At 39.1% G+C, this 13,503-nt stretch overlaps 2 protein-coding genes across 3 annotated transcripts in view; both read right to left on the bottom strand.

Moving 5' to 3' along the window:
• Positions 1-5,037, bottom strand: part of ahr1b (aryl hydrocarbon receptor 1b) — a 32,278-nt gene extending 27,241 nt beyond the window's left edge. For both annotated transcript variants that reach the window (XR_014621717.1, XM_084347661.1), the window contains exons 1-2: positions 4,412-5,037; positions 1,422-1,609 (exon numbers count right to left, since the gene is read on the bottom strand). Coding sequence is in view for 1 of the 2 variants with exons in the window: in XM_084347661.1 (XP_084203787.1) it covers positions 1,422-1,609; positions 4,412-4,452 (229 nt within the window). In the remaining variant the exon portion in view is untranslated. The remainder of the gene's footprint in view (positions 1-1,421; positions 1,610-4,411) is intronic.
• A 1,437-nt stretch (positions 5,038-6,474) lies between these two features.
• ahr2 (aryl hydrocarbon receptor 2) overlaps positions 6,475-13,503 on the bottom strand; it is a 66,485-nt gene continuing 59,456 nt past the window's right edge. Inside the window, exons 10-11 of the mRNA XM_084347509.1 lie at positions 11,443-13,174; positions 6,475-10,679 (exon numbers count right to left, since the gene is read on the bottom strand). Of these exons, the coding sequence (XP_084203635.1) occupies positions 10,590-10,679; positions 11,443-13,174 (1,822 nt within the window). The 3' untranslated portion in view covers positions 6,475-10,589. The remainder of the gene's footprint in view (positions 10,680-11,442; positions 13,175-13,503) is intronic.

Below are 13,503 nucleotides of genomic sequence, written 5' to 3'. Positions count from 1 at the left end.
GCCCGGTTGTGCAGGGTCAGGATGTGACATGGAGGTGTTTTAGGCTCCACACATTCAGGTTGGGGTTGTTTAACCCCAGATAGCTCGGTGGGAGCAACATGCACAGATATTTTGATCATTTCAGTCTGAAAATGGGCGGGTTAATATCACGACAAGGCACCTGAGACGTCTAGCACTTCATAAAACATTTAACACTCTTTGGGAGAGAAATTCAGGTGATACTGCATCAATTTTTCAGCTTTGAGATGCATACTGTCACATTTCTGCATCGCTAAATACTGGAGGGCAACATTTCATGACCTTTCATGAAGCTATTTTTAACCATTTAAGTTGGAGAACATGTCCCAACCACCAGATGGTGGACCTCCAAAGCCTTGTCCACAAGCATCATCTTCGTATCTTTTAGTCATCTAAAGATACGGCATCCTAAATTCAAAATGTCGGAGGAAAGAAGGGATGCATCAAGAATCCTTAGTTCACCTCCGTGTTGATGGAAAGTCAAGTGAAGTCAATCTTTACTGTAGCTGCTGAGCTAAAAGCGTTAGCACTCAACCCATCTGAAGCTGGTGCACAAGCTCGATCCAACATCAATATATTGGGGAAAAAAAATTCTAACTTGTTTACAGGCAAAAGGAAACATTACAGAAAAAAATATTAGTTTGGCATTTACTGATTCGTGCATGAAGGTGTGGAAAAATATCATCTCAAACATAAAATCAAAGCTGTGGATGATTTGAGTGTCCTGCAGCAGGATGCTCAGATGTCCCACAGGTTCTGTGAGGTTCTGTTAAAGTTCTGTTTGTTTTTCTTGGACAGATTTATCTTACAATCTGCCACACACACACACCTACATCCTGAAAACCATCTGCTATGCCTGTAAGCCTGCTAACTCCTCGACAAAGAAGCCAATCCTCTGCACTTTAGCACTTCTTAACAGAGCCCGGATCTCAGAAATCTCAGAGAGCCCAGACGCAAAGGTCACGACCTCTCAACCCACCACAACTCCAGCACCACCATCACCACGTTACACCAACCATTTCTAAAAAACATCCCCCATCCTAACAGACATCTGGCCTCCCTACATCGTATAAATTCATCCGTTTTGTAATCTGGCTCTTTGTTGTGTTGCACGTTTGTGTCGGACTCGTCCTCAGATAAACTCTGTGTGAACTCTCTGTCAGCGTGTGTGTCCTCAGGTCCTCTGAGAGGTGTGAGAAGTTATTTCAGTGTTTCGTAGGCGGCAAGGGAAAAGGGCGAGGAGCTGTATCCAGACGACACACTGACATTTAGCTGCTTCACTTTCTGTCTGTTTGTCTCAGTTTCAACAATCGTCACTGTCACAAACACACAAAACACAACGGACCTCCACAAGTGTTCTGGTGCTGAACCAGTAGAGAGTCAGTGTTCTGGTGTTTTCCTACCGGAGAAGAAGCTCTTGGTGCGCAGGAAGCTGACGCTGAGCCTCAGGATGGACAGTTTGTCCAGGCTGGAGATGACGTCTTCAGGGAAAGGCAGCAGGCTGGCGAGCCGGTCCAGCTCCGAGTTCAGGCGGTCGCGGTGGCGTTTGGACGGGTTGGACTTGGCTCCTTCGGTCGGCGTCGGTTTGACTCTGGATGTTAAAGAAGTAACGTGAGATGAGACTTAATGTTGAAATGACTCCACGCATTTGAGTTTATTTGCATGAAGCCTCACTAAAACTCACATATAAACCAGAACACACACACAACAATCATTTGTGTCAAAGGTCTCATGAACATCAGGAACATTTAATATGAATAATTAAGATATAAACTGTTACGTCAGCTGACTTTAAGGTTGTTATTTTCCCACGATTATCCAATTAGTTTGGTGTATAAAATGTCTCTCCATTCAAAAGATGTACAGGAATATCTCGTTAACAAAATATATATAACCTTTTTATAATATTGTCTTATAGTGTTTAGAAAACTACAGAATGTGACTGGAAAGTTGTCGAATTATTCAATAATTAGTGGATCAAACGAACTACAGCTGCAACTAACTGTTATTTTCATTGTTGATTAATCTTCTGATTGTTTTCTCGATTATTAAATTAATTGTTTGGTCTAAAAAATGTCAGAAAAAGGTGAAAACTGTGATGAAGATGACAAAGATATTCAGTTTACTGTCAGAGGAGGAAAGAAACCAGGAAATATTCACATTTAAGAAGCTTGTTTTGTTTTCTATAACAAACTGATTCATTGATTGTCAAGATAGTTGCCGATTAATTTATTAGTTGAGAACAAATCTATTCACAGTTGAAGCTCTAGCTGAGGTGAAACTAACAACTTTTTCATGGAACGTATAATATTTTCTCAGATGAAAAAACTAAAATGTGAGAATAAACATCAGAAAACACATTCAGATTGTTTGTTTTCGTCCTGCCAACAGAGCAAACGCAAAAATATGTTCAGTTTATAATAACAGACAGAACAAATGTTAAGGTTGTCATATATCAGGATGTTAAACTCTTAGAAAAACAACTTCTTCTGTATTTTAAATACAATCGAATGTGGATATCGTATCAGTTTAAACACGTATCGAAAAAGAAAAGATGCATCGATACTTTTGAAAACCTTAAAAGATTCATGATTCATCAGGATTCAAACATTGATGATTAATTTTCTGTTAATTGAACAATTGTTGCAGGCCAGACTGGAAAATGTGACTGGAAATGTTATTTTCTGTGCAAAAATATCAGAATGATCGCACAAATATACAAACTCAACCTTTACCATAATAATATTGCAGTTTTTTTATTCATGTTGCTCGAGTTTAGGAGTCGATACCGATATTAGAGGGTAAAAAATATTATTACCAATACCAATATTATTATATCAGCTGATAGACTCACAAATGTGGTGATCCGTTTGTAACGGAGGCAGAATGTTTAATGAACTTTAATGTCTAAACTGAAATAAAATGTTTTTTTCTTGTTTATTTATTTTTTAGGGAACATAATGCGGAAATAACAACAAAATAAGGAAAAGTTGTTATTTGATATTTATAATCTGAGGTAGGTTTTCATTATTACATGGAAGAAAATGAAAAATTCTATCTATTATTAAATTATAACCTTCTCCAGGTTATAATTACTAAATTATAGATGTAATAATGATTAAATTATTATAACTTATAATTATTAATTTATAACTTATCCTAAACATCTTTTCCTTATTATGTTATGCAAAAAGAAAAAGAACAATATTGACACATAAACACTGATAATATCAGCCAACCAATAGATCAGTCAGGCTGTAATTATTAGCTTTAGTGTTAATATTTAGTTTTTATTTTAAATGTATATTATGTATGTGTATATGTATTTATATTTTTACAGGACATGATGTGGAAAAAATGCTTGAGGTAGATTATAATTAAATAATTTCAACCTGGGGTATTTATAATGTATTAAATTGAAAAAGAAAAATATTAATATAATTATTAAATCATAACCTACCCCAGGTTATAAATATTAAATGATAATAAATACAACATTTCGATTTGGGCCCATTATTTAAAATAGCAAGTTAGTACTTCCATATAAATAAATATGTGCTGATATTATTATTATTATTATTATTATTATTATTGTTAAACATTTTTACAGAACATAATGAAGAAAAGATGCTGGGGTAGCTTACAATTTCATTATTAGTGTTAATATTTCATTTTAAATGTTGATTTTAGGTCCATTATTTAAAAGTAACACGTTGGGGCTTCAATATTAATGGATAAATAACAATAATATTTTTATTATGTTGTTTTTTACAGAACATAATGCAGAAAAATTGCTATGAGTAGGTTACAATTTCATATGAATGGATAAATGCCAATATCATTTTTATTTTTTTAACAAAAACATAATGCTGAAAAGACGCTTAGGCTTCCATATATGCATATGTGCCAATATTATCATTATTTATTTATTTTTTCATTCTTTTTTATAGAACATAATGAAGAAAAGATGCTTGGGGTAGATTATTATTTAATAATATAGTGTTAATATTTCATTTGAAATGTCCATTTTGGGTCCATTATTTAATAATAGCACATTAGGGCTTCCATATTAATGAATATGTGCTGATATTATCATAATTATTATTTTTAAATTCCTTTTTACAGAACATAACGTGGAAAAGATGCATGGGGTAGATTATTATTTAATAATGAATGTTAATATTCATTTTTAATGTCGATTTGGCTCCATTATTCAAAAATACGTCACTTTTGATCTTCCATAGATTTTTGGTGGGATTTAAAAGTTTTGTCATTATAGATGATGTTACTCTGCATTAAGTGATCAGAAACAGTAAAATATGTGTCGGATGAACAGAATAAGTGTCGCGGTGGATAAAAAACACTTTAAATCACATTAATAAATCAAACTCACCCCTTCTGAGCCGGTTTTCTCCTCTTCCGTCCAGCATACATGTTGATAACGTTGATTTATTCACAGTGGAGCCATAAACTTTAACTGATGGAGGCTCCAGTAGAGTCCAGCAGGGACCAGTAGAGTCCAGTAGGGACCAGTAGAGTCCAGTAGAGGCTGCGGGACAGAGACCAGTCGCTCCTCCAGGACCAGATTCATGTGTTCTCAGTAGGTGAGGGACAGAAACGCTTCAAACTCGCGTTAAACAGCAAACACCGGACTTCAGACCGGAGTTAATCCAAACGTGTCTGTTCAGAAAGGAGGTAACGCGGCTGCAGATCGACCATTTAACGGTCAACTGGGTGTAAATCAGATGACATTACAGCTCCCGGGTGAAGACGTGTACCGGGGACATGACAGGACGCTCATCGCAGTTTCTCTCCGGTCATCTCGTCCGTGTCGCCCCGCTGCTGCCGCCGACATTTAAAAAAACCCTCCGTTTAAACTTCACATCCTGGAGTTCAGACCCGGAATATTCACATTCAACCGTAATAAAGTTAAATTCTCCTCCGTCCTGTCTCCTCCGTCCTGTCTCCTCTCCTCCGTCCTCTCCTCCGTCCTCCCTCCTCCACAACCGGCTGCGCGCGCTTCTTCTTCCTCCGCCGGCACTGATTGGACATCGGGCGCGCGCGGCGGGTCAAAGGTGACGTAGGGAAAAAATAACGGTCGACTTTAGAATTCAAATGTCCGGATATTTATCGATAACAAACAGGTAAGACTGACGTGTTTTAGATCAATAATGCTGTTTTGATGTTTTATTAACATTTAATTAGGTGTCGTTTGGTAGAACAGCCCCACATAATGATTTATACAGTAGTTTAGAGAAGCTAGCTATATTTTCTTTATTTAAAGGGAGAGCTGGTAGCTTTAAAAAGTAACAGAAATAAAGCTAGCTTTACTTAGCTCACTTTATATCGATAAACTGAGCTATGTTTGTCTACATGATTCATGTTTAATTTCTATAGGTGTGTCTAATGTTGGCTAAAGATGTGGCTAATGTTAGCTAGCTTTACTCAGCTAACTGTATATTGATAAGCTGCACTATGTTTTTTGATGTAATTAATCTTTAATGTCTGTAATTGTGGCTAATGTTAGCTAGCTTTACTCAGCTGACCTCTATATCGATAAACTGAGCTGTGTTTGTCTACATGATTCATGTTTAATTTCTGTAAGTGTGGCTAATGTTATCTATAAATGTGGCTAATGTTAGCTAGCTTTACTTAGCTAACTGTATTTCAATATATTGAGCTATGTTTGTTGATATGATTTATCTTTAATTTTGATACATGTGGCTAACGTTAGCTATAAATGTGGCTAATGTTAGCTTGCTTACTTAGTTAACGCGTTTCATCTCAAAACAATTAATTTCAGAGAATAACTTTTCAACGTAAAATGCCATATTATACTTTTTATGTAACTATGTTTGTATTTATTAAACTTGAAGATGCTAGCGTTCCTGAAGTAAAGGCTGAATATTGTATATTGGAGGATATATTACTGTTTGCTATCTAAAAATGTAAAACATCACCCCCGGTGTGTCCATTCTGCCACACATACATGTGTTTTCCTGCTGTTTAGAGGATATTTTTCTTGCTTTGTGACGCAGTGTGTCACAGTAACATAATATAAGACTGTGTTTGATCCCTTCTGGCCCAGTTTGTTCCTGCAGTGAAACCATTAAAGGCTTAACTGGGAGCAGATTGTGAAACAGGAGCAGATGTACTGAAGAGCAAACAGTTAGTTAGAGTTACAGTGACCTCTAGTGGACACTGGAGAGCATCACATTCATCAGAACTACAACTTAAATGACTACAAACAATGTACATTTTCTTTATATTTTGCTGTTGTTTTGATTTTTGGGACCACAAAAATAACAAGCTTATAAATCAATTTCTTTTACCTCTTTCCTTTAAATTGATCTACATTTGAGGAGTAAAAATACCCACAAAGAGATGAAAGCTAACTCTGACTTTTCCAAAATTTTCATTGTTCTTTTAAATATAACAAGAAAAGCAGACTTTGTGTGATCAGATCACCTTTAATACGGTCAGCATGAAAAGATCAAACACTCAATACGCTGATAAAAGGCAAAATATTGAAGGCAAATCCACAAAATATAATAAGTTGAAGAGTTACAAAAAGAGAACATCATTATAAGAGGTTACATATGTTTATGCTGTGCAGAAAATGTACAAAAAATGATGATAGGCGTGAGTCAGGTTAAGGCAATACGACATAAAATACACAATATAGGACAATATTTGAAAAAAAAACAACAAATATATGTATTTATATACAGGTACACAAAGATACTGCAATGTGGAGCCTTGGCCTCCTGGGTTTGAAAAAAATGTATAATAAGTACAAAGCTTTTTTTTTTGTTTAAATCTAGAAGCAAGCAACAAGATATATATTTATATTTCTTTATTATATTTCGATGAAAGCACTCGACAACGCTTCATTTTGTACTGATTGGATCCATCTGTGATGAGTTTTTGGTCTAATTCAGATTTTTGGTGAATCTGCTGTCAAGGCACACGCGGTGATTTTTGTTATAGCACCTCATAATGTTGTAAAAAATGTTCTTTAATGCACCGAAACTCAAATTCAAGTTCACAAAGACATCGACGGTGATGTGCAGAGGGGAGAAATCTGGGGAAACAAAAGCTTTGGCTCAATTTTCACAGATTTTTAAGAAGCAATCACTCGTCAAAATCATCACTTTGTCCTTTAAATATGTACATTTACTGTAATATTTAAGTTACTCAGTAATAGATTACATTTAGTAAATAAACTACAATTTTTCTTTCTAACCCATATTTTAGAAAAAGTTTTTATGAGCCTTAAACTTAAAGATTTCCGCACGTTTAAGGAAAACTGAGCCAAAGCAGTCGTAACTCAACCTGCCTCCTTTACTTCTACTGCAGTTAGTGGTTCACTACATTACCCAGAATGCCCCTCAACGACTCTTAGAGAAAGGGGCAGGTTGTTGCTCACGTTCACGTCATATGGTTTGTCCCATATCCAGAATACACACTCGCGTAAACACACAAACTTGAACCAGAAGGCACCATTTTCCCACTTCACGGTGCATTCGAGTGCACCTCATAAATTCAGAAACTTATACTCGAATGTCCACGACTGTTGGTTAAAACTGGGAAATTCTTGCTCTTTTCCTGATTTGAGTTTGTTGGAGTACATCTGTCGTTACTTTGTTGTTCTTTCACCACAGCCTTTTGGATAATTGTGGCAAAAAAATCTGGATTTTGAAAAGATGACTGATAATTTCATGTTTTGTTTTTTAACAAGAAGTTCCTTGTCTGTAATTTCTGCACAGCTGAGGGTCAGAAAGGCCGATGATTTAATATTTTTTGACTTTCTACCTCAGTCTAATTAAGGTTTAAAGTCTTCTTTTTGCTGCACATGTATACATATTTTGGATCATTGTTTACTGATTTAGACTCAAGAGTTTTCAGAGATAATATAACACTCGATCCATAAAAGACATATGTTGATGAAGATATCAGAGTCATTTCCCAGTTTGAAGTGTGACTATTTACAAGTTGGAAACTCTTAATTACTCCCACATGACGTGAACGCAGCATGATTTGTGAATATAAACATATTTTCACAGTTTGTGAAACCACAACTACAATCATTCTGGTCTGTTTCCTGCTGTTTTATTCTAACAAACTATCAGAATCGTCAGGCAGTCGACAGAAAAGCTGAACTTTCCAGGCGTGGATGTGTGTTTCTGTCTTGTCCCTTTGGTATCCTCGAGAATAAAGCATCACAGATGGCTTCATGACTTGTTTTTTTTTGGTATCGAAGTCAAAAATATTCAAGTTTCATATCACAGAGGAAGCTACTTGTGCTGCTAACGAGTGACACAAAACTTCAGCTTCCATGGCTCAGTACTGATGAAGCGACGCACGTTGGAGGCTTTCTTTCTTTCTTTCTTTTCGACATAAGTGCTGAGTTTTTAAGATCAACAGACAATCACAAAGAGGTCAATTCGAAGGCACTTGAAGTTTAACTCGTGTTCTTTTTTTTTTCCTTTTTTCCCCCCTCGTTTAAAAATATACAATAGCTGCCTTTAACCGTTTTTACTTCTGTGTTTCGCTGCCGGACGATCCGAGCGAGAACGTCGATAAATTAACCACAAAGACAGAAAGAGGAAAGAGGAAGAGGACGGAGATCTGAGGTGGAAAATACAGGGAGAGGGTTGAAAACTGATGACTGAACATCCTGGGCGTTAATTACTCTGTTTAATTTAATCCAATGTGAAGGCAGCGACTAGCTTTACACAGGAGGGTCAGGGCTGCTGTGAGACGGAAATTGAGATCTGACTTTAATCTCACGAAGAAAAGGTCAGAAACCACCACAAGGACTCGGTGGCCCTGATCCTCCCCTGTAAACCTTTGACTCTCACTCTGGGTCTATTCTGTTATAAGTCTGTTTAAAATCAATAAAATCATCTCAATTTGTGCAAATTTTGTTGCTTTCGGAATCTCTTTTTGTAATAAAGCTCAGGAACAGATCTGTGAATTACTTTCTCTTCGCTATGCTTTGGCAATCTTTAAAGGAATAGTGCAAAACAATTGGCTTGTTGAAGTTTAACTTTGGTTCTGTCTTTTTATCCGGTGGAAATGTTTTAAAGTGTCGACAGACTGTCCCTTTAAAGTTTCAAACAGTGCTGTCAGGTTAAGGCACAACAGGAAAACACAGAAATATCAAAGAAAAGAAAAACTGGCTCAATGACAGAAGAAGCTCGGGCTGAATGCGTTTCAAATACATAAAAAGAGGCACAAGCGAGCAGCTGTTTTCACTGAATCATCTCGTGTTGAAACCCTAAAGATCGTCTGTTAGTAGGATGATGTTGTGACGTTGTTGTTGTGCGTTGTTTTATTTATATACCCTGTCTGCAAAGCAAATAATCTCCCTCACTGGGAACAGTAAAGAGTTGAAATGAACTTAATCAAAACGCATTTTCAAAAGGACAAAAACAGCAAAAATGAAACAAAATAAGTTGACATATTTTATCCTTCTGAGCGCTCACAATAGGAGGAAGGTGGCGTGTTTGTGCGCCGCAGACGGCAGAGGATCAACAGGAGCTTCTGTCTGTTTACTTTCACGGATGCTTTTAGTCGTCATCCTTCACGTCTTTTCTCTTGTAAAACAAACGTCTGAGAGCTAGCTAACACTGTGATGTTTGTGAATAATTTAATTTCCAGAGAAATCTCTCAAAAGAGCTCATAGATGATAAAACAATCATCCATTAAGAAGAAGAAGAAGAAGAGGAGATTGTTGGTTTTAGTTTTTCCTCCAGGATCATAAAATCCAACTTCTTGTTTTGAGACTGAATAACCAGTATGAACGGGATCATTTCTTGTGACTAGAGGGAGAAAAACAACCACAATCACTGCTGCTCTCACCGACAGCAGCTGCAGTGGGTGTTGTTGTGCCCTCCGGCCCCAAGGGGGCAGTAATGAGCCAGAAATTGTACTTGGACGAGCCACATAAAGGTAAGTTTCAGGGTTTGAAGTGTTTTACAAGAGAAAAGACCTCCTCAAACAATGTTCTTTCTGGAGTCTTTTTGATTCCCAGACATCTAAATATTTCCAGATGACAAATAAAAGACACTCTGGAGTCTTTAAAAGACTTTTCTCATACAATGTTTGCAATCACAAGAGAAAGAGGACAGTGCTGTTGCAGCCAAACTTTCATCCATCGATGTGGTACAAAAAAACAAACCTGAAAATGATTTGCGAGACTTACTTGTGTTGTTTCAAATCAAAAACAGTCCACTGATGCAGGTCATCCATTTTCTTTCTTCTTCTTCTTTTTTTTTTTTGGTATGATCCAACCAGCTCCAAAGACGGCATTCACTCTCTGAGAAACACAAACTCCAAACTGATCTTCTTCTTCTTCTTCTCTTCCAGCCGACCTGGACCGAACACGTGAACTCTTAAAGTTTTCATCGCCGAATAAAAAGAAAGACGAGAAGGAGCGGCGTCCTGTTTTCCTCGTCGGGCACATTTCTGTTCTTCAGTCTACTCCACTTTGACATTTAGAGACGGGAGTCTTAAGCAGTCCAGGTTTGGATCCTCTGTCATCCTGAAGTCACAGCGGCTGATTCCTATTTGTTCTCTGAGTAGTAGGCGTTCCCATTGGGCAGCAAGGACGAGAAGGGGAAACCTCCGTTCCCGACGACTGGACGGCTGTTGACCTGTGAAACAAGAGAAGATACAGGTGAGGTCTGACTTTACAAAGATTCATTTATGTATCTGTTATTAGGGCTGTACTGAATGTCACCTTTTTACATTCTATGCTTCTTTGATTTTTCATCATTTGTTAATGGAGTTCTGAATATGTAAAAATGTTTTAATAAACGCCAACAAATATGAATTGAAGCAGAATATTTTATTAGAAAGAAACACGACTACATGTTTCTTTTTTCCACTAAATTTTGACTTTGGACTTCGAAAAACAATCGTACACAGCCACCACTGGAATCTAATTCTACAAAACGTATTTTATTATTAATATTTATCTGCTACTGTGCACAAACACGGGTGTAACACAGGTTTAAATGGGATGAATATGTAGTCGCCGGCCAGGTGTAAAGATGGTAACCAAAACTCAAGGAAGTTTGAAACAATCATGATGTGAGGTACGTTGTTACAGTCGAAGCAGGTCAAAGACATGGGCAGGATTCATTGTATTTTCCCAAAACGTGACAAAAAAGTGCAGAATAGGTGACAAAAAGGCACAAAAAGACGACAAAAACACGATAGGAAGGTGCCAAACAAGGTAACAAATAGGCAACCGCAAAAATAACAGAAAGGTGACAAATCCAGTGAGAAACGAACCGTTCTCATCTATGACTCAACTATACCAGGATCTCTACGATTCATCTACAAAGTGGATTGTGGACGCCCGTAAGATTGATCAACATCTAAAATCTCTAAGTTCTCTAATGCAGTGTTTACCTGTGTCTGTTCACTGAAGTTTAAGAACTGCTGTTGTACCAACAGGCTGTCCGGGTCAAAACCAGCGTTCATTTGGCAGGACAGCTGCGCCTCATCAGGATTCGGGATAGCGGTCCTCCCCAGCACAGATCCGCCTCCAGGAAGACTCTGATACACACAGGAAGGCTTGGAGGGAATCTGGTTGTTGGCGGGGTTTAGTCTCTGAATGGGGTGCACACCGTTTACAGGTACAGAAGGGGGGGCGTTTCTGAACATACAACTGCTCGAAGGCGCCATGTTCCGCTGAACAGGAAACTGTACGTTTGAAGTCTCTGGAGTCCTGAACATCGGCCTGCCGTTGATGGCGTTCTGGGCAGTGACGACGCTGGGAACGGGATTCCTCTGGAACCCTGACATTTGGTTGAGGAAGGCACCCATTTGTTGGTGTCCACTGGAGATCAGCGGCTGCTGCTGCTGCTGCTGCTGCTGCTGCTGCTGCTGCTGCTGGTCCAGCAGAAATGACAGGCTCTGATTCTCGCTGTTTTGTGTCTGGAGTGAAAAGTGTCCCTGCAGGCAGCTGGTTGAGGGAGGATCTGCAGGGAAAGCCGGTTTGTTTGAAATATTTTGGGTGTATGTTTCTACAAAGGCTTGGTTTGGGACCAAGGAGTTCCACTGGTTGCTCTGAAATTTGAAGACGGGATTGGCGGTTTGGTCCTGGAGGCCAATCTGAAGGTTGGTGGTCCTCATCTGGAGCTGGTTCTGAGCCATTTGGTTTGGGTGGGTCTGATTGGTTTGCCTGAGCGAGAACGCTCCGAGGTTGTTCTCCTTGGCATTGACCTGTAAGGTTCTCAGTTGGTTCTGAGCGCTAGAGTCCACCAAGGAGGGGTTGAAGGAAACTGGAGCGCCAGTGGAGCCCTGTCCAAGACCATCAGGAGATTGCTGGGAGGCGATCTGCTGAAGGGTTGGACCGTTGAGACCAGAAGAACCCATCTGAGGAAGATCCATGTGGGTCAGTTTCATCATCCCCAGGAGTGGATTTGGTTGCGTGGTGGTCATCTGCCCGTTTGGTATTTGTGGCTCCAGAGGCCAGCCAAAGTCCTGCTCTTCACCCTGGTCAAGATCCTGGTTCTGCAGGTCCAACGTGGAAAGGCATGACGGGATATCATCCAGCTGATCCGGCAACTTGAGCCCGCCCTCCCTCTGGAGCTGCTCCTCTACGTACGCCAGGATGTCGTTGTTGAGAATATCGTTCAGGTCTTCATTCAGCTCGCAGCTAGTGGTGCTCATTTTCAGCAGGGTGCTCTCCCAGCTCTTCAGCTCGTCCGGTGCCACGTCCAGGGCATCGCTGAGGTCACTGTCCCCAAGTATCTGCTGCAGGGTATCCATCATGTCCTGAACTGTGGCCTCGGACTTCACCAGGCTTCCTGCAGGTTTGGGTGTGGTCTCCAGCCAGACGTCTCCGGGGACGTTGACGGTGGCGTGGGTCTCCTGGAAGACGACGTCATTGAGCGAGTTGAGGTTGTTAGCATTGTTGTGTTCACAGTAGATGGACTGGTCCTGGTTCAGGATGCAGCCCAGGATGGAGTCGGGATTGACGGAGTAGTTGTCCAGCTTCCTCTGCTTGGGGGCGGAGCATGACTGGGGGTTGGGGTCGATGGTGGGAATGACGTCGTACAGCAGCGCCTCTCCGGTGGCAAAGCTGAACGGCAGCTGCTGCCGACGAAGGTGCAGCTGTTCTGCACCCTCTTCATTTCTGTGACGAAAACAAACAAGAGTGAGTCGTTACATTTAGCTGATTAATCAATTAGCTGATCGACAGAAAATTATAATGGAGAGCCACAGAAAATCTCCTGTTCCTCTATAATAGATCCCATTCTGCTTCAAATGTAAAAAAGATTTTGTACTATTTTATTTCATTTTTTTAACATCAAATTTTTTGTTCTTTTAGGTGGGAGGTCCAACGCCAGGGAATGCTAATTAATAAAAAGTAAAACAATAAATTAAAACTAAAAAGTTTTGAAAATTGTGATGATTTTCTAAATGAAAATAATCATCACTTACAAACATAAAATACATTTTCGT

Source organism: Pagrus pagrus, assembly GCF_965226575.1.
Source record: "Pagrus pagrus genome assembly, chromosome: 24".
In the NCBI taxonomy this organism is placed as follows: Eukaryota; Metazoa; Chordata; class Actinopteri; order Spariformes; family Sparidae; genus Pagrus; species Pagrus pagrus.
This window is presented reverse-complemented; position numbering and strand designations above follow the sequence as displayed.